This window comes from Carassius carassius, chromosome 23 (genome assembly GCF_963082965.1).
Source record: "Carassius carassius chromosome 23, fCarCar2.1, whole genome shotgun sequence".
Classification (NCBI taxonomy): Eukaryota; Metazoa; Chordata; class Actinopteri; order Cypriniformes; family Cyprinidae; genus Carassius; species Carassius carassius.
In genome coordinates, this window is record NC_081777.1 from 20,613,518 (window position 1) to 20,634,220 (window position 20,703).

The 20,703-nt window shown below is 43.0% G+C and overlaps 1 protein-coding gene across 3 annotated transcripts in view; it reads right to left on the reverse strand.

Annotated features, from left to right (window-relative positions):
• LOC132101456 (breast cancer anti-estrogen resistance protein 1-like) overlaps positions 1-20,703 on the reverse strand; it is a 104,203-nt gene that overhangs the window by 18,121 nt on the left and 65,379 nt on the right. For all 3 annotated transcript variants that reach the window (XM_059506444.1, XM_059506445.1, XM_059506442.1), the window contains exon 2: positions 18,544-19,242. In XM_059506444.1, coding sequence (XP_059362427.1) covers positions 18,544-19,242 — 699 coding nt within the window. The remainder of the gene's footprint in view (positions 1-18,543; positions 19,243-20,703) is intronic.

The window sequence follows — 20,703 nt, forward strand, 5'->3', positions numbered from 1 at the left end:
TCATGCTGTATTAAATCTGTATGACTTTATTTCCTCTTAACCACGAAAGATGTTGTTGTTGGACTCAGTGTTACTGTTAACTATATATTAAAGATTTGTTAAAAGGTGAAATAAATAAAATATAAACATTAGATGCAAAACCAATTTAAAAAATCAGAATGTTGATGAAATTAAATACGTTGAAGTACTAAAATTACCAAAACTTAACTGAAATAAAACGATTTTACGAATAAAACTGACAAAAGCAAATAACAAAATTACTGAAATCTACAATACTGAAAAATACAAATATTTAAATCTAATTAAATAGAATAATGAATACTATAATAGTATATAAATAATACTAAAATAGACTGTTTGGACCTCAATGACTTTCTGTATGGACAAAAAAATATATGTTTTTGTTTGACATGAGTGTGAATATAAATGACACAAGTTTCATTCAACTTTCCTTCTAACTCCAGATTTGAATAAATAAACGACAACACATATTAGATTTTAACATAAGGCAACATTTGGTCTTCATTACAACTACAACTAGCTGTAATTTCCTGTTTCCTCTGACCTTCAGGGAAAGATGTAAAACATCACAGAAATGGTCAAAAGCGGTGACCACTGAGTTTAGCCCGTTGTGCTGGAGTTAGCTTTTCACAAGCCAATTAAAATCTGACACCGTGCCTCCTTTAAACCTACTCCTGCCTACATATATGAACTTAAAGAGAATGATGAACAACACATACAGAGCAAAAGTTGTGTGTACTCTTCAGCCGAAGACATGCAGCGTGTGTGAAGACGCAGTAAATGAGTTTGCAGCTCCATTAGGCCCCCTGTTCTTTTCTCTGATCTGTGTTTTTTCAGTCCTTTCAACTCCCTGCAGTACAAAGTGAACCCAGTGGCCTCCTGAGATATTCCAGCCCTTTGATGAAGGCCACTGGAGCACAAATAAAGGCTCGCAGTGGTCTGCTGTTTATGCTGAGGGGCCCGTGGCTACCCTCCTCTCCCTCGATCTGCTGCTGGCTATGTGGGGACGTTAATGACAGGACACAGCGCATGAGAAGCGAAAACCTCCTCCTGCGGCTCCACCCGCCATTGCCGCTCAGGCTGCTAATTCTGTCCCACTGATCTCGCCGTTTCCCTCTGCTCCCTTCAGCTGTCAATCTCCTATCCCCTCGCTCGGCACACGCTGTCAGAGCAGAAAATGAGACCACAGCAGGTAATGGAGGAGGTCCAGCTAGGAAGATTCGCATTTTCTCTTTCTTTAGACAGACACATGCAGTCTTTTTCATTCTCTATTGTACACGACCTGTGGCTATGCGGCTGTGTTAACTGACAAAGTGCTGTGCTCAAGGTTACAGGGAGCAGAGACCCCCTCACTGGTTCTGAATGACCAAGCAAAGATCTCCCGAGGCCTGAAGGTGAACGCCAAATGGACACATGATGTGTCCTCGAAGACAGTCACTTTAAAGCTGTAGCTTCTGAAGCTTAAAGCCAGTCACAAAGCAGTTCAACTATAGTCCAGCTACTCGTTTGAAAAATAGCTAGGTAAACTACAAGCTACTAACAAAAAGCAATTAAATAACTTACAGTTATCGTAATAACCAGATGATACGTCATATGCAGTTACCCAATCACAGCTGGAATGACACTATTAAACTTGAACAGGTATACTTACACTAAATAAACTAATAAAACTACAAATACAGTAATTTATTGAAGCATTAAACAATATATTTCATGACATACACAAAATTAAATTCATATAAATATATGTCACGGTTGGTAAACCGTGATCTCTGGGTTTTGCACTTTGTGGGTGAAGTCTGTGTGTTAAGCGTCAGCACTGATTAGTTTGTGGGCGTCTCCGTTAATTGTCATCAGCAACAGCTGTCACTCATTACTCATCCCTATATATCGGCTTGTCTAGCGTCTTGTGTTCGTGAGAGCGTTGTTTCATGTTTGTAACCTATGCCTTGCTTTCTTGTGTGTTTCTGCATTGGATGTCCGTGTCTCCCCGGAACCCCGTCCACTCTACGCAACCCACCACCAAGCAACACCACTTACCTTCGGCTCGCTTCTCCGCAGTTCCTGTGTCACCCTCTCCTGCTGCCAACTCACCTCTGCCTTCCGGATTCGTCATTCCTCACCACCATCTTGGACTGTGCATTCCTTGTTGTCTCATTGTCTTCATTAAATCTCATTAATCTCGCACTTGCTTCCTGCCACTCCTTCACCCAGTCGTTACAGAACGCTCTCAGCCGCCATGGAAGCAGCGAGCACCACTTCACTGTCTAAATTCATTCACCACAGCGTCAACCGCATGGATCAGCAGCAGGAGAGCATCATGAACACCTGACGCGCGATCCAAGCGCTGGTGACACAGGTGTCCGAGCTCACCTAGTAGATTCATCAACTCACCTCTCCCACTGCGCCCACCGCACCGCCTGTGCCGCCCGTCCCCTGGGAGACCTCCCAGGACCACTTCCGGCCAGAGCCGCGACTTCCGGCGCCAGAGAGTTACTCCGGTGAGCCAAACTTTTGCAAGACTTTCCTTAACAAATGTTCCATGCAATTTGCATTGCAGCCCCGCACCTTCGCGACAGAGGAGTTCAAGGTTGCGTTTGCTCTTCCCCTACTCTCTGGCAGGGCTGCCTTATGGGGGACGGCAGTGTGGGAGAATCAACATCCATTTGCGCCTCGTTCCACTCCCTCTCCGAAGAGATGAAACGGGTCTTCGATCGAGCCGCGTCCGGCAGGGAGGCCGCTCACCAGCTCTCGGACCTGAAACAAGGAAAATCATCAGTGGCGGACTATTCCATTCAGTTCAGCACCTTGGCGGCCGCGTGCCAGTGGAACGAGGTGGTGCAGTGGGATCGATTCCTGCATGGGCTGGCCGACCGTGTTCAGAAGGAGATCTACCTCCTCGATCTGCCCCCAACACTCAACGGCCTAATCGACCTGGCCCTTCGGGTGGACGCTCGGATTAACCGCCTGGGTAGAAAAGTCAGTCCTACACGCCATTACGTCTCTTTGGAAAGGGGCTGGTCGAGTCGAGAGAACATGGTCGGTCCCGTCTACGATCACGAACCCATGCAGGTGGGTAGAGCTTGGCTTTCCCGGAGGGAGAGAGAGCGGCGGAGGTCCCAAGGACTGTGTTTATATAGCGGTGGCTCGGAGCATTCCATCCATTCATGCCCGGTAAAAGAGCCAGCCCGGTAGTAAGTTTGAGGCTACTATCGGGTGGGATCTCTGCCGGGAAGTCCTCAACCACATCATCGGCTCTCCTTCCGGTAAAACTGCGGTGGGAGAGCCACACTCACGACTGTCACGCCCTTCTGGACTCTGGGGCCGAAGGTAATTTCATTGACTCTCTCCTTGCACGTCACTTGAACCTTCCTGTCCTTCCTGTGTCTCATCCCATCCATGTCACCGCACTCAATGGCCAGGAACTGCCACACGTCACCCACTACACTGAACCCATCACTCTGCTCACCTCAGGCAACCACAGTGAAACCATATCCTTTTACCTCATGGACTCCCCTGTAGCTCCCATTGTTTTAGTTCTCCCCTGGTTAATCAAACACAATCCACGAGTAGATTGGGGTTCCAACACTGTCACCTTGTGGAGTGAAAGTTGTCATGAGTCTTGTCTGGTTTCTGCTTGTCCTGTTGTGCCTGTTTCTGTCTTTCAGAAAGAGACCATGGTGTTATCAAACATGCCTGCAGAGTACTTGGACCTGAAGGAGCTGTTCAGTAAGTCCCGTGCTGCTTCTCTTCCTGCGCATCGTCCCTACGACTGTGCTATAGATTTAGTGCCAGGTAAAACTCCGCCTAAAGGCAAACTTTACTCTCTTTCTATTCTGGAGAGGGAGGCCATAGAGAAATACATTTCTGATTCCTTGGCATCGAGGTTCATCCGCCCTTCCTCTTCTCCAGCGGGGGTGGGATTCTTTTTTGTGGGTAAGAAGGATGGTTCTCTGCGACCTTGTATTGACTACCGAGAGCTGAACAACATCACAATAAAGAACACCTATCCATTACCGTTGATGTCATTGATTTATCTGATTGACTTATCATTTGGTCCGCATCAGGAAGGGGGATGAATGGAAAAATGCCTTTAACACTTCTAGAGGGCACTTTGAATATTTGGTGATGCCGTTCGGCCTCTCCAACTCGCCAGGTGTTTTCCAAGCACTCGTTAAGGACGTGTTGAGAGACATGCTAGATCAGTTTATATATGTTTACCTGGATGACATACTGATTTTTTCTTCATCTCTCCAGGACCATGTTCAACACGTCAGACGAGTGCTCCAGAGATTACTCGAGAATGGGCTTTTTGTCAAGGTGGAGAAATGCGTATTCCATGCACAGTCTTTTCCCTTCCTAGGGTATATCGTCTCGTCCGAGGGAATACGTATGGATCCTGACAAAGTTAAGGCTGTGATAGATTGGCCATCTCCAGATTCCCGTAAGGCCCTACAGCGGTTTCTGGGGTTTGCCAATTTCTATCGATGTTTCATTCGTAATTTCAGCCAACTAGTCTCACCTCTGATGGCTTTGACCTCCCCCAGTACTCCGTTCAGGTGGTCGGATGCAGCCGAAACTGCATTTACCAACCTCAAGAGCCGCTTTGTTTCGGCTCCCATCCTTGTAGCCCCTGATCCCACACGGAAGTTCGTGGTGGAGGTCGACGCATCAGAGGTGGGGGTAGGAGCAGTTCTTTCCCAACGTGTTGCCTCGGACGATAAGATGCATCCCTGCGCGTTTTTCTCTCATCGGTTATCTCCTGCTGAACGCAATTATGACATTGGTAACAGAAAATTGTTGGACGTCAAATTTAGAGGAGTGGCGTCACTGGTTGGAAGGTTCAGGGGTACCTTTCATTGTTTGGACCGATCACAAGAATTTAGAGTACATTAGAACTGCCAAAAGACTCAATTCCAGGCAGGCTCGGTGGGCAATTTTTTTCGGTCGTTTTGATTTTACTCTGTCGTACCGCCCGGGTTCCAAAAATGTCAAACCCGATTCTTTGTCACGTCTTTTTGATCCCTCCGCCCGCCCGGTGACTCCCGAGTGTATTTTACCTGAGAAAATAGTCGTCTCAGCACTCGTATGGGAGGTCGAATCGAAGGTCAAGATGGCCTTAGAAGGGGTAACGCCTCCGTCCGGTTGCCCACTGAATCGTTTATTTGTGCCGGAAGAGTTATGGTCCGAAGTTATTCAGTGGGGTCACTGCTCTAACGTTGCTTGTCATCCAGGGATAAACTGGTCCAAGGGGTTAGTTAAACAACGATTCTGGTGGCCACTTATGGCTCGTGACGTCCACGATTTTGTTTTGACTTGCTCAGTTTGCGCCAGTGGTAAGTCGTCTAACCGGCCTCCTGATGGGTTTCTTCAACCGCTGTCTGTCCCTTCGAGACCCTGGTCACATATCGCACTAGATTTTGTTACCGCCCTCTCGCCCTCTAATGGCATGACGGTCGTTTTGACCGTAGTGGACCGGTTCTTGAAGGCGGCACATTTCATTCCCTTGCCCAAATTACCTACAGCCAAGGAGACAGTGGTCACTGTCCTAGATCATGTCTTTCGGTTACATGACCTCCCGGTAGACGTGGTTTCTGACAGGGGATCCCAATTCATATAAGTTGCTAGGAGCGATGGTTAGCCTGTCTTCGGGTTATCATCCCCAGAGTAACGGGCAGTCTGAGCGAGCCAACCAAGATTTAGAGAGAACGTTGCAATGTTTGGTCTCCAAGAATCCTTCTTCCTGGAGCTAACAGCTCTCTATGGTGGAGTACGCTCACAATTCGTTACCAGTGTCAGTCACGGGCCTCTCTCCGTTTCAGTGCCGCTTAGGTTACCAGCCACTAGCTTTTCCTAGTCTGGAATCTGAAGTCGCGGTCCCCTCCGCTCACGCATTTGTCAAGAGGTGCCACCGCACCTGGACCAGAGCCCGCGAAACTCTGCTCCGGATGAGGGAGCGCACTAAGGCCAAGGCCGATCGACATCAGTCAAAGCCTCCCGTTTACGTCGTGGGTCAAAAGGTGTGGCTTTCTACGAACAATATTCCTCTCCGTTCCGTTTCTAACAAATTAGCTCCTAAAATCATTGGCCCGTTTACTATCACCAAGATCATTAATCCGGTGACAGTCCGCCTCAAACTACCTCCAGCGTACAGGAGGATACATCCCGCCTTCCATGTGCCCAAAATTAAACCCGTGTTTTATTCACGTATTAATCCACGGCGGCGGGGGAACCTTCCCCGGTTCCCCCGCCGCCGCGTCTCGTAGATGGGGAACCGACCTATTCGGTTAATCGTATTCTGGACTCGAGACGGAGGGGACGAGGATTCCAGTACTTGGTGGACTGGGAAGGTTACGGTCCGGAGGAGAGGAGTTGGGTACCTGTTAGGGACATACTGGATCACTCCCTTATTGAGGATTACAATCAGCAGGTAGGGCCTTCTGGGAACTCCAAGAGGAGTTCTTAGAGGGGGGTGGGTACTGTCACGGTAAACCGTGATCTCTGGGGTTTGCACTTTGTGGGTGAAGTCTGTGTGTTACGCGTCAGCACTGATTAGTTTGAGGGCGTCTCCGTTAATTGTCATCAGCAACAGCTGTCACTCATTACTCATCCCTATATATTGGCTTGTCTAGCGTCTTGTGTTCGTGAGAGCGTTGTTTCATGTTTGTAACCTATGCCTTGCTTTCTTGTGTGTTTCAGCGTTGGATGTCCGTGTCTCCCCGGAACCCCGTCCACTCTATGCAACCCACCAACAAGCAACACCACTTACCTTCGGCTCGCTTCCCCGCAGTTCCTGTGTCACCCTCTCCTGCTGCCAACTCACCTCCGCCTTCCGGATTCATCATTCCTCACCACCATCTTAGACTGTGCATTCCTCCCAGCGTTATTTGTGTCTCAGTTTTGTATTGTCTCATTGTCTTCATTAAATCTCATTAATCTCACACTTGCTTCCTGCCATTCCTTCCCCCAGTTGTTACAATATACAAATATTTTAATGCACATATATACAGTAAATACACAGAATGCATAAAAACCCCACATAACATGCGGAAGAAAAATATTAATTAGTTACATGAATTATTAGTTTATGGCCATGATTTATTCATTTGTTCCCTTGTTTTAGTTCAATTGTTGTCACATTGTACTAATTTTTTCCCTTGTTTTAGTGCCCATGGTTTAGCTAAAATGAGGGAACAAATGAACTCATTTGTTTTCTTATTTTAATTAACTATGATTTAATTAATAGAGAACTAAGAACTAACTAAAATGAGAGAACAAACACTGGCACTCAAATTAGTAAATAATTTTTGATGTAGACCATTAACATAAAGCAGACTTTATAGATTGTGCATGCAACACAGTGTGAAATAAAACAGATTTTTGTTGGGCTACACAAAAAATAGCTGGTGGCCAGAAAGCATCTTAGATCAGTTTAAGCTGGTTTTACAAAGTGGAACTAAAACCCCTCTAAATCCAGCCCAGCCAGACTGGAAGACCAGCAAACCAGCTTAGGCTAGCAGCAATCTGTCATGCTACTGAAAAATATAAGACTGTTTTTAGTTTGTTACTCCCCAGAATTTTTAATGAGGATGCAATGAGATTTCAACTGAAGCTTAGGGAATTATAAATAAAGCACATCGGTGCACCAGATGCACAATGTGTTCAGAGCTGCCCAGTCATCGTACTTCCTGCGTCTCCTCCAGCTGTAAGAGAAACATGGCATCAGCACTTGTTTTCTCCTTTAGTCCCTCTCTTCCGCCGAAGCCACTTCACAGGAAACCTGCAGCCGCTGCACTGAGCCCAGACACGCTGGTTGTAATGGATGCTGTGTTGTCGTCAGTCGCACTTGCAGCATCACATTTCTATGTACAGGAGACTGCTGGTGGATATGTGCTGATTCAGGGTGATCGTGTGCAGTCTGAGGAGAGAGTAATGAGGCTACGTGAAGGCGCAGTGCCCCGGAGCACCCAATGCTTCACTCATGTGCTGTGATGTGAGGCCAATATCAAAGTCCCTCTTTAAAAGCCTAAAATGCACTGCATTGTATCTCTGAGGCCCAGAGATACAAACTTAAAATAACACATAGGCTCCTGAGGGGAACTGAGACTATTTAAACAACCATTAAGAGCTCTCTATTCAGTATTCTGAGGTACTCACAGAGCTGAATAAAATCAAAAGGAGGAACAGAAAGAGATAGATTGCGCCTTTGGCAGGGATGTCCAGTTTATGAATGAATTATTTGCCTCTCTCTATCAACTAATTTGAAGCATTCACTTGAATTTAAGAATCATAAACAATGAAACATTTCACACAATCTATGTAACGTCATGATGCCATTCGAGTGTGAGGTGTTCTTAAAGGCCATTCACACAGAAGTGTTTTTGCATTGAAAAACGTGAGACGCAAGCAGTGTAACGGGAAAAAAGCATGGTCTAGCCATGTCCATTTAGCACATTTAAACAGAAAAACAACGGAAGTGGCAAAGTGGAAGGCAAAAAATAGACCCTTACAGGGATTTTCAAAAATAAAACTTCTGCCATTAATTAGTCACCCCAAACCCGTAAGATCTACTTTCATCGTTGGCCCAAAAATTAAGATTTTTTTTTTCAATCCAAGAGCTTTCTTACCCTCCATAAACAGCCCTGAAAGGTAGCAAGGACATTGTTAAAATAGTCCATGTGACATCAGTGGTTCAAGTGTAATTTTATGAAGCTAGGAGAATACTTTTTGTGTGCAAAGAAAACAAAAATAACAATTTTATTCAACATTTTCTTCTCTTCCTTGTCAGTCTTTCCTTGTCACGTTCATGGCAGTACCATGATGCATGGTGCGGTTACAGTTGATTCAGTGATGTCACATGGACTATTTTATCGATATCCTTGCTACCTTTCTGAGCCTTGAACTTGTCAGTTGTGTTGCTTTCTATGGAGAGTCAGAGAGCTCTCAGATTTCATCAAAAACATCTTTATTTGTGTTTTGAAGATGAATTAATGTCTTATAGATTTGGAACAACATAAGGGTGAGTAATTAATGAGAGAATTTAAATTTTTGGGTGAACTATCCCTGTAAGTATAATTTGAAATGGAGAGTCTAAAACCCCCTTTGCAGTGGTAAAATTACTGTAACTCTAAGAAGTTTATGGTACCTTAAAGGAACACTCCACTTTTTTGAAAATAGGCTAAATTTCCAACTCCCCTAGAGTTAAACAGTTGAGTTTTACCGTTTTCAAAACCATTCAGCCGATCTCCTGGTCTGGCGGTAGTACTTTTTCTATACTCTCATTCTGGCATAACAATCAAGGAACTTTGCTGCCATACCATGGGTGCCTGAAAATAGTAGGCAGCAAAGTTCCTGAATTATTATGCCAGAATGAGAGTATAGTTCCCAGCAGTGCTGCCCAGTAACACATTACTTAGTAATGCTTACTGTAATTTGATTACTTTTTTAATCTAACGCGTTATAATTTTCAAAATAGTAATTAGAGTATAGTTACAAGCCTAGGTCTCTAAACGTTATTGCCGCGTTACATTGCTGACAAAATGCAGTGTTTTATTATCTAGAGATTGTAAAAAGGATGTAGCACACGCACTGTCAAGTCATGTGGCAGTGGATTAGAGACCTTCTCCCATGAGACCCGACGCAACAGAATGCAGCGCATGGGACAAGACTTGATAGGCGAGTGCAGAGACTCGTGTGTGTGTGGGGGGGGGGGGATTCGGGAGAATAAAATGATTCACGGGACTCCAATAAAATAGGAATATCTAAACATAAAATATCTAAAACAAATAAATTGTTATTCATCTATTTCACAAAAGCAACATGAACTAATATAAAATATAAACGATTAGCAAGTGTATGCAGAGTTTCTATTTAGGCTATAACACGTGTTTGCAGTGTTGAGCAATGCAGTGCTTAAATTTGCATGCTCAGAACATCACATGAACTGAGATGTCTTTTACAGATTATAAATGCAGTGCCTTTTGCTTGCATTCTGCCAAACCATGCACACAGCAGCCTCTTGCTTTAGTTAAAAATAGCAGTATTCTGTGAATGTTGATGCTTTAATAACAAATATTTATCGAGCGTGTATGCTGGGATTTTTATAAATTTCATAGAGAAAAAAAGTTATATAACTAGTAATGTAACTAATTACTTTTGAAATAAAGTAATCAGAACAGTAACATGATTACTTTTAAAAGGAGTAATCAGTAATCAGTAATTTGATTACATTTTCAGAGTAACTTGCCCAACACTGGTTCCCAGCCATATCGACCTAGAAAATCGCAACTTTTCATTTTCCGTCAGTCTTAGTACATGATGTAACTACAGAAGAGTTTTAAATAGGAAAAATATAGAAACTCTTTGGTCATTTTTGAGCAAGATGCTACTGGTCTAATCAGATTCAATGACCTATGCTAAGCTAAAAGTGCTACCGCCAGACCAGGGGATCAGCTGAATGGATTAAAAAATGGTAAAACTCAACTGTTTCACTCTAGGGTAGTTGAAAAATGAGCCTATTTTCAAAAAAAGTGGAGTGTTCATTTAATATAGAATGTGCTGTTTTGCATGTGCACATAAATCCATTTTCCATTACGAGTCTTGGAACAACTTTTGAACTGATTCCCTAAAATGAACCAAAGAACATAATGCGTGAAGGCTGTCTAAAGGCAGGGAGGAGTATCTCTGGTCTCTTCAGGAATGTGAGGTGGGAGAGGGTTGCAGTAGATTAGACGTGCCAGCCAGTGAGGGAAAATCCCACAAGATGCATACAAGGACCCACCGCCATTCCCTCTGCACTTAAATACTACTGAAAAAATACTGACCATAAAGACATAAGATGAAAACTGAACTACAAATTTAGTTGCTAAACTATCAGTTGGTCGACTGATGGAAGCCTGTGGAAAGTAGTATTTTATTTCTCTTTTTTTTAAACTACTTTAATCTGTTCGGTGCCATATAAATAACATGAAAATACATATTAAGACTATTATTTGTAAAAACTTTGTGGGTACACAAGAGCAAAAGATTTTATCTGAAATAAATTACCTTAGGTTTGGTGATGAATTGCTCTAATCTTATTCTTTGCTAATTTGTCTAGAAGACAGAATTCCATGGCTCACTTTTGTCTGGAATGACCACGAATAACATTCCTTTTTAATAGTGCCCTTCAATGCTGTAAAAATGATGCTTGGAATTCACTGATAACATTGTTAACACACTGATAACATTATTATAGCAGATCTAAAACTGGTGTGTTTCTCCATACTGCTGTAGCTCTCTGGATGTCTAGGTGGAGTATGGATCTACGATCCCTCTGGTCTTCCTTTATTCTGTCTCCTCACAATGTTCTCCTCTCCCTCTCTCCTCTAAACTCTGCCTGCCTGGTCCTGTAGATAAGCCAAGCCGGCACGTCCTCCCTCAACCTCCTCTTCCCCGCCTGATCAGGTGAGCAGCCTCAACTAAGTCTCCAAAGATTACACATTTACTTTCAGAACAGGCAGTGCGGCAAACCAACCACAGAATCTCAATCTAGCCTTTGCCAGCTCCCCGTCCCTGTTTCCCAGCGCACCTTTTCTTAATATACCCAGCTATCTGTCCAGAATACTGAATGGCTATAGCAAAGGCCATTAAAGAGATAAGCCAAGACTCTTTCTCCACCTCTGCTGCCCCTCTTCACTGTCCATTCCACTGCATCCATAACAGAGCTAAACACCTCGCCAACAAACCCTCTTTGTGACACGCTCACATGGTCCTAAACCGGACGAACAAGCTTATTCAAATCTTTCTTCATCCGTCAGCTTTATTTACTCTAATGGTCAATGTGCAACTTGAGTTGATAGTGTAAGCTCACTTTGGTTAATGTGTAAGCAGGACAGCGGGTGAGTCTTAGCAGCGGTGAGTCACAAACATGTACAAACCTTATTCTTACAACTGAAGGTCACATCCGGTATTATTTCATAAGAAACATCTTCACTCAGTTCAGCTTCTTAGCAAATGAAATTGAGGGAGAAACTAAACCGACAGAGCAAATGTTTATAAAAGCTTGATTCCAATATGATAACTGGGACTGCATTTCTACATAGTAATTAAAACTTTGTTTCTCGGAATTATGGCTATTTATCTTAAACCACAATATGATTTTATCTCTTATTTTAATCTTGAATCTTTAATCTGACAGAAATCATAAATATTTAATTTCTTTACTCTGAGGCAGAAAATGACTTCCACATATAAGAGTTCATGATGATTCATGCAGACAGTATGAAACTCCTGGCCGTTGGAGGAGCGTGCTGGGGCTTTGTGGGTCGCGTGCTAACACACCCTGCCTGCGCATGTCTTTGATGTAACACACAGCTCAGTTGTTCCAGCTGCTTTATCACAATCTCTCAGTCCTAGCCCTGACCCTATCCACAATCATCATAGAGCTCCTATTACTGCTGCCACAGTATCGCCTGGGTGAGTGCCGCAGTTAAGCAAATAAAAATCTTATTTAAATCAGAATTCATAGTCAAATTCCCACTAAAGGACTACACTACCCATGATCCCAAAGAGATATATATTGAATCAGACACTACTATTGAAAAGTTTGGGGTAGGTAGGATCTTTCAATGTTTTTGATGAATTTGTAATGCACACCATAGCAGCATTAATTAATAAAAAATTTAATGAAGCGGTAATATACTGAAATATTATTAAAATATTTATATTATTATTTAAAAATATAATCAATGACATATAGCCAAATGTTTTATATTGTATAATTGTGTGATTGATTGATTTGTCGTGAGCCTTGAGAGAACTTACCAACTGGAGTATTTCTGCTCTGAAATACATTCCTTTATTAAGCAGAACAAGATTATAAAGGTGTTTTCAGTGCTCTTCTATATATGTGTGTGTCTATGTGTGTGCATGGGTGTCTATCCATCCCTTCTCTCAACAGCAACTCTTATCACATAATGAAAACTGTCAGTGGTAGAGGGACTGTGGGCACAAGGACAAGTGATCATAATAGAGGACATTATAGGAGAAAACACATCAAAATCTCCACTCATAAACCAAATGAAAGGGAAACCTCAAAACAAGCATTGCTTGTAAGGATTTTTTCCTTCTTAAACTGCTCTAGCAATAGTATTCATAGATGGAGAACTGCAGTAAGAGAATGTATCTGAATCTGGAAACAGATGTGATATTGCATTGCCTTTGGCTTCAACACAGCCCCAAATCCTCAAGAACATAAGCACTGCACTCCTCACTGATCTCTGATCTGGATTTGACAACTGATCCACACCATTTCTGTTTCCTTACTGCAGTACTTAGTGTGTTAGCAAGTTTTTGGGTCACTGCCATCAGTATGGATCCTTCAGCCATTGGGTTTGCAGCACAGACTCTATCAACATCCAAATGACTGTCAACTACTCATATGACACGAGAGGCAATAAATTGCTGGTAGTCTCTCAAAGACTTTGTACAAAGTGAATATGGTAAAGAAAAAAATGTTTGCTTGAAAAAACCAAGGCTGAGGACAGACAAAAATATGATACAAAAATCCTCAAATCAACACTGAGCTAAATCTTAAACCGCTTACAAAATGTGAAGAATCAGAAATGTTGAGGTATTTAAGTTTGATTAAGTTCAGTCTCGCCTTTGAATGGCCCAGACTCCAAGGTCAGAATGGTTTTCATTTACTTTTTTTCAAATTAATTAAACTTACTGGCTAACATCTGAGAAGTAAAAAAAACATGCCAACCTTTTTACAATGGAAAAATTCATGTAGTTTTTTGGACAAACCATGGTAATACCTTGGTATTCTTTGAGTTTGAGATTCTTGAAAACACAATGGTACATTACTCCATGATTTGTCTAGGACTGCTCTAGTCATTTGTGATAAAATCACTCTGTAGATAATACACCCACAAAGAGCAATTTCTAGCCAAATAGCATAACTAGAAATATTTATATCAGAATCAGAATCAGAATCAGAAAGAGCTTTATTGCCAAGTATGCTTGCGCATACAAGGAATTTGTTTTAGTGACATAAGCTTCCAGTACACAGACAACAACACACAAAAAAAAAAAAAATAAATAAAATTACAGGAGAATTACAAATTGGCAAATAAATAAGTGTATAAACAATTGTGCTATAAATGATAATGGAATAGGATTGAGTGAGATGCAGGAATGTTCTAGGATGGAGGGGTAACAAATAAATATAAGGATATTGCACATTTTTGCATAAGCATAAGTTTAAGTGGGAAACATTTAACTGTTCATGAGGTAGATTGCCTGGGGGAAGAAACTATTCTTGTGCCTTGCTGTTCTTGTATTTGCGGCTCTGAGGCGCCGGCCAGATGGCAAAAGTTCAAAGATGGGGTGACTTGGATGTGAGGGATCCAGAGTGATTTTCTGAGTCCTTTTCCTCACTCTGGATGTGTACAGTTCTTGGAGGGTGGGCAGGGGAGCACCAATAATCCTTTCAGCAGTCCGAACAGTTCTCTGTAGTCTTCTGATATCTGATTTTGTAGCTGGACCAAACCAGACAGTAATTGAAGTACACAGGACTGACTCAATGACGGCTGAGTAGAACTGTTGCAGCAGCTCCTGTGGCAGGTTAAACTTCCTCAGCTGGCGAAGGAAGTACAACCTTTGTTGGGCTTTTTTCACAATGGAGTCAATGTGATTGTCCCACTTCAGGTCCTGAGAGATGGTGGTTCCCAGGAATCTGAATGACTCCACTGCAGCCACAGTGCTGTTCATGATTGTGAGTGGGGAAAGTGCAGGGGGGTTTCTCCTAAAGTCCACAGTCATCTCCACTGTTTTGAGCGTGTTCAGCTCCAGGTTGTTAAGACTGCACCAGACAGAAAGCTGCTCAACCTCTTGTCTGTAAGCAGACTCGTCACCGTCCTGGATGAGGCCGATGACTGTAGTGTCGTCTGCAAACTTCAGGAGCTTGACAGAGGGGTCTTTAGAGGTGCAGTCGTTGGTGTACAGGGAGAAGAGCAGAGGGGAGAGAACACATCCCTGAGGGGCACCAGTGTTGGTGGAGCAGCTGTTTGACATGAATTTCCCCAGTCTCACTAACTGTTGCCTATCTGTCAGAAAGCTGGTGATCCACTGACAGATAGAGCTAGGAACAGAGAGCTGGGTCAGTTTGGTCTGGAGGGTTGTTGGGATGATGGTGTTGAAAGCCGAACTAAAGTCCACAAACAGGATCCTCACATAAGTCCCTGTTTTGTCCAGATGTTGCAGGATGAAGTGCAATGCCATGTTGATTGCATCATCCACGGACCTGTTTGCTCGGTACGCAAACTGCAGGGGGTCCAGTAAGGGTCCAGTGATGTCCTTCAGATAAGCCAGAACCAGTTTTTCCAAACGACTTCATGACGACAGACGTTAGAGCCACAGGTCTGTAGTCGTTAAGTCCTGTTATCTTGGGTTTCTTTGGAATGGGGATTATGGTGGAGCGTTTGAAGCAGGAAGGCACTTCACACAACTCCAGAGATCTGTTGAAGATCTGTGAAAAGATGGGGGCCAGCTGGTCAGCACAGATTTTCAGACAGGCTGGTGTAACGCCATCTGGGCCTGGTGCTTTTCTTCTTTTGTTTTTCTTGAAGACCTGGCGCACATCATCTTCACAGATTTGAAGAGCAGGAGGTATGGAGAGGGGGATTGCAGGAGGTGTTAATGGTTGTGTAGGGAGATGGTCAGAGTGGGTGTTGGGGGTTTCAAATCTACAATAAAACTCATTCAGGTCGTTAGCAAGTCGTTGATTAGCCTCAGTGCAAGGGGATGGTGTCTTGTAGTTTGTGATGGCTCTCAGTCCTCTCCAAACTGAAGTAGAGTCGTTGGAAGTAAACTGGTCTTCCAACTTTTTAGCGTAGGTCTTTTTAGCCGCTCTAATCTCTTTGTTCAGTGTGTTCCTGGCCTGATTGTACAAGACCCTGTCCCCATTTCTGTAGGCATCCTCTTTGGCCTGACGAAGGTGTCTGAGTTTTACTGTAAACCATGGCTTATCATTGTTGAATGTTAAATAAGTCCTGGTGGGAATGCATATATCCTCACAGAAACTAATATAGGATGTTACAGTCTCTGTGAGTTCGTCCAGATCGGTGGTAGCAGCTTCAAAAACGCTCCAGTCAGTGATGTCAAAACAAGATTGTAAATCCTGCTCTGTTTCGCTGGTCCATCTCTTCACAGTCTTTACAACAGGTTTAGCAGATTTAAGTTTCTGCTTGTAAGTCGGTATAAGATGAACCAGACAGTGATCAGAACGTCCCAAAGCTGCTCGTGGAACAGAGTGATATGCATCCTTTATTGTGGTGTAACAGTGATCCAGTATATTACTGTCTCTGGTGGGACAGGTAACATGCTGTCTGTATTTTGGCAGTTCACGGGAGAGATTGGCTTTATTAAAGTCCCCAAGAATGATTAAAACAGAGTCCGGGTGTTGTTGTTCTGTGTCTGTGATCTGATCAGCGAGTTTCTGTAAAGCCAGGCTTACTTGCGCTTGCGGAGGAATGTAAACACTAACCAGAATGAACGAGTGAAACTCCCGCGGCGAATAGAACGGCTTGCAGTTGATAAACTGCGTTTCTAGATCAGGACAGCACATCTTCTTTAATACAGTTACATCTGTACACCACCGTTCATTGATTTAAAAGCATGTCCCGCCGCCGCACGATTTCCCCGTTGATTCTGCTTCGCGGTCCGCTCTGAACAGCTGAAAGCCCGGCAGATGGAGTGCGCTGTCCGGTATGGCGTCATTCAGCCAGGTTTCCGTGAAACACAGAGCAGCAGAGTGTGAGAAATCCTTATTTGTCCGAGAGAGCAGAAGGAGTTCGTCCGTTTTGTTGGGTAGAGAGCGGGAGATTTGCGAGATGGATGCTAGACAACGGCGTTCGAAATCCGCGCTTCCTGAGTCTGACGAGCGCTCCCGCTCGCTTTCCCCGTCTGCGCGTCCTGAAGCGATTGATCAGCGCCGCTGCTCCTCCGATAACAATGTTCAGTAAAACGTCTGTATAATAGAAATCCGGAAAAATATCATGTGGTGTGTTCTGCCGAATGTTCAGCAGTTCATCCCTGGTGAAACTGATCATGTTTGTTAAACAAAAAACAGGAAAAACAAACAAAAACAGTACAAACACTGGAGAGCCAAGCACTGAAGCAGCCATGTGCGGCGCCATCTTGGACGCCATATTGACTGTACCTATAGCACTTTTTAAAATTTAAAAAATGTGATTGTATTTATTTATCAATTATTTATTAAATGTGACATTTTTTATGAATTATTATAACTATTATATCTATCAACTCACAAGCCCTCTGCAGTTTCCTCACAAACCCCAGTTTGTGTATTTTACTAAAGGTTTACAGGCCTGGAAATTATACTTTTAAATTTCAAAGATTTTCCAGAACCATGGGAACCCTGTATAACACAATACCTTTACTGTACAAAGGTGCTGCCACAGTACTTTTTTCGCAGTGGAAACTTTCCACACAATGAGAGTGTTACTGTAATAGTGGTTGAAACTGCATGACCACATTCATTTGTTTGTTATATAATTATCAAGTAAGTGATGATGTGGTCACGCTAACATGATAAAGTAGCTTCTCATTCGCATGCTATAGTTTAAATATCTATGTAACCATGTCACGGTGACCAGAACCAGTGACACATAGTCATGTCTCATCTTTATGGGTGGAGGTAGAGCACAGTTGACAGGTGGCTGACCGTGAGCAGGCCTGCAGCTGAACCTCTCCTCACTTCATCCTTCCATCTTTACACTTCATTTCCCCCGCCGCTGCGGCAGTCGTGGCATATGGCTCAGTGCCCTAAGAGTGGCCTGCAACGCTCTCTCAATGGACCATCACTGCCCACAGCTTCCACCTGTAGTTAGAACTTGAAAAAAACCTGCTTACTCACTCTGTTGTGCCCACGGTCACCGGCATTATCAAACTCTGCATTATTTATGACTGTCTATCACACCCTCTTCTACTCTATCACACACCCTTCTTTCCTCTGCCTATATTTTTCTCGTCTTCCTGTTTGTTTTCCTAGATATCACACTCCCTTTTATGTGACCATGGCCAACTTTAAATGCTTTTCCTGATTTACTTCCCAAATATGACATATTTTAGATTTAAATAGCAGTGAAGAAAGGTAATATATTTTGATTAAAGATTTTTTTTTTTAAATAATATGCACCAATGAATTGTTAATTATAGAACACGGAGTATGTTTTAAGAAGTTGAATGTGAGTGTAGTATCGGAGTATATGGGGTGAAATAATGCTACCACAAATAATAATAATAAATAAATAAAATAGGACATATATTTTAATAAAGTTAATAGCATTGATTTTGATTTGAAGCTGATTTAAAAAAAATAATTATATATAAATAAAATAAAATCATATAAAATAAATAAATAAATGAAATACTTCTTTCAGGTTTTGCTGTTTGAAAAGAAAGTGCATGTCTGAAAATGTGTTACACATATGTGTATATAAGACAGTCTTTCCCTACCTTCCCCATGGGTTTGGGAGAGTCCCAGCTCTTCTCTATTGATGGGGGAATCTGGTAAACTTCTTGTGTCTGGTTCACAGAGGGTGGCACCTGGTACACATCTTGCCCCGGACACGGCCCTCCTGCAGTGGATGGCACCTGGTAGATGTCCTGGCCTGGAACACTAATGGAGGGGGGCACCTGGTAGACATCCTGTGGGGTGGGAGGGTACAGTGCCTGGCTTTGCTTTTGTGCCACAGCGGGAGCTTTGGGTTGGGGCAGTGGAGGTTGGGGGCCAGTGGGCACCTGGTAGAGGCTGGAGGGAGCAGGCAGGCCGTGGCTGGGGGGAAGCATGTAGACGCCATCTGGGTTGGTTGAGTTGGCGGAGCTGGAAGAGAAGGCAGGGTGCATGGCTGTGTACTGGGATGCAGGGGGAAGCTTGCTGTAGGCACTCTGAGGCAGGTTGAGATGGCTCTGGGTTGGGCTTGGTTGGCTCGTTTGCTGCTGTAACTGCTGCTGTTGCTGTTTATCATACATGCCCACGAGGATCTTCAGCCGGTTGCCAGGAACGATGCCTTGACGTCCGTGTAGCGAACAGAGCCACCAGCCTTCCAGCCCCTGCGTGTCCCGCTCCAGGACGGTCATGATGTCACCTTTGCGAAAGGACAACTCGTCTGGAGACTCCGCCACATTGTCATACAGGGCCTTTGCCAACACATTCTACAAGAAAATGAGAGAGAAAGAGATTGAGTTTGGTTCACAAATGTTCTCATATTACACCAGGATCGTTTCTTATGTTCACCAAGGCTGCATTTATTTGATCAAATAATACAGTAAAAACATTTTTGTTACAGTTTAAAATAGCTTAGAAAATTAAATTTATTTCTTTGATGCATATCTATATTTTCAGCAGCCATTTATCCAGTCTTCAGTGTCACACAATCCTTCAGAAATCATTCTAATATGCTGATTTGGTGATCAACAAACATTTCTTATTGTTAGCAATGTTAAAAACAGTTAAAAACAATGTTAAAAACTCAAAATAACAGCAATTGAAATATAAATCCTTTGTAACATTATAAATGTCTTAACTCTCTTTTTTAGTCAGCCTAATGCTTGCTTAATAAAATTAAAAATAAAATCTTACTGACTCCAAATTTTGAATGGTAGTGCATATATAACAAACATAAATATTTATGTTTTATATTTTAATCTAATACAATAATATGATGTAGAATTATGACAAACTTTATTTATTTATTTATTTGTTTGTTTTACCTTTTTGAAATTCAACATGCAGTAAAACACCAATATAATAACTGATTTTTGTCAAATTCAAGACCACTTGTGATCAGATCACCCAAGATTTTAAAAGCAGGTGTTAAGAAGGGTCTGTGACCCCCATTGCTTTTTACATTTTGTCTATTTGCTCTAAACAGCTTCCCAACACATTTACACACCATGGACTCCATCTGTCCTCTCGTTCACAATGCCACCCACAAGTGCGGCTGGTCTTTGACACTTAAACAAATATTTGCACTTCGGCCCCCTGGACCAGTACAACCCTTTTTCTCTGGCACAAAAGCCCTGGCACAGTGCCAATAGACACGTGTATCACTGCTCTACATGCCACTTTAATAAAGCCACAGTCAACCATCAGTACTCAATCACTGTCCTCTCAACAAAATCGCAGCATTTGATTGGCTGATTGTGATGCCGCAGGAAACCCTCTACAACTCTCAAAAGGGAAAAAAGAGAAAAACAGAGTAGTTTAGCTTCAATCAAGACAAAACATCCCACTATTGAGTAATCACTGGAGGGTCTTTGTGCAGGAGAACAGGACAGAACGGCTAATTTCCAACATAGAGAGCTCCATGTCCCCCTCAAACCCCCGTCTGCTGCTCTCCTACTGTGAGTTCACTGTGGTTTGTGAGAGTTTTGAGCTCAAGCTCTCAGGTTATTGATGCAGCACAGCATATAGCCAACAGACCTCCCCTGTCAGGACACACGCTGCCTTCAAGTCATGTAGGAATGATTGTATTTATGAGATGAGCTCTGCATGAAGACCATCACAAAGTTGTCATTACCAGTTGGAAACTCTTTTCGGACTGGAGGCATCAATTCATGTATCATTGGTATTTATTACACAGTCTGCATTGTGCATCTTAGTTTGTATCCATT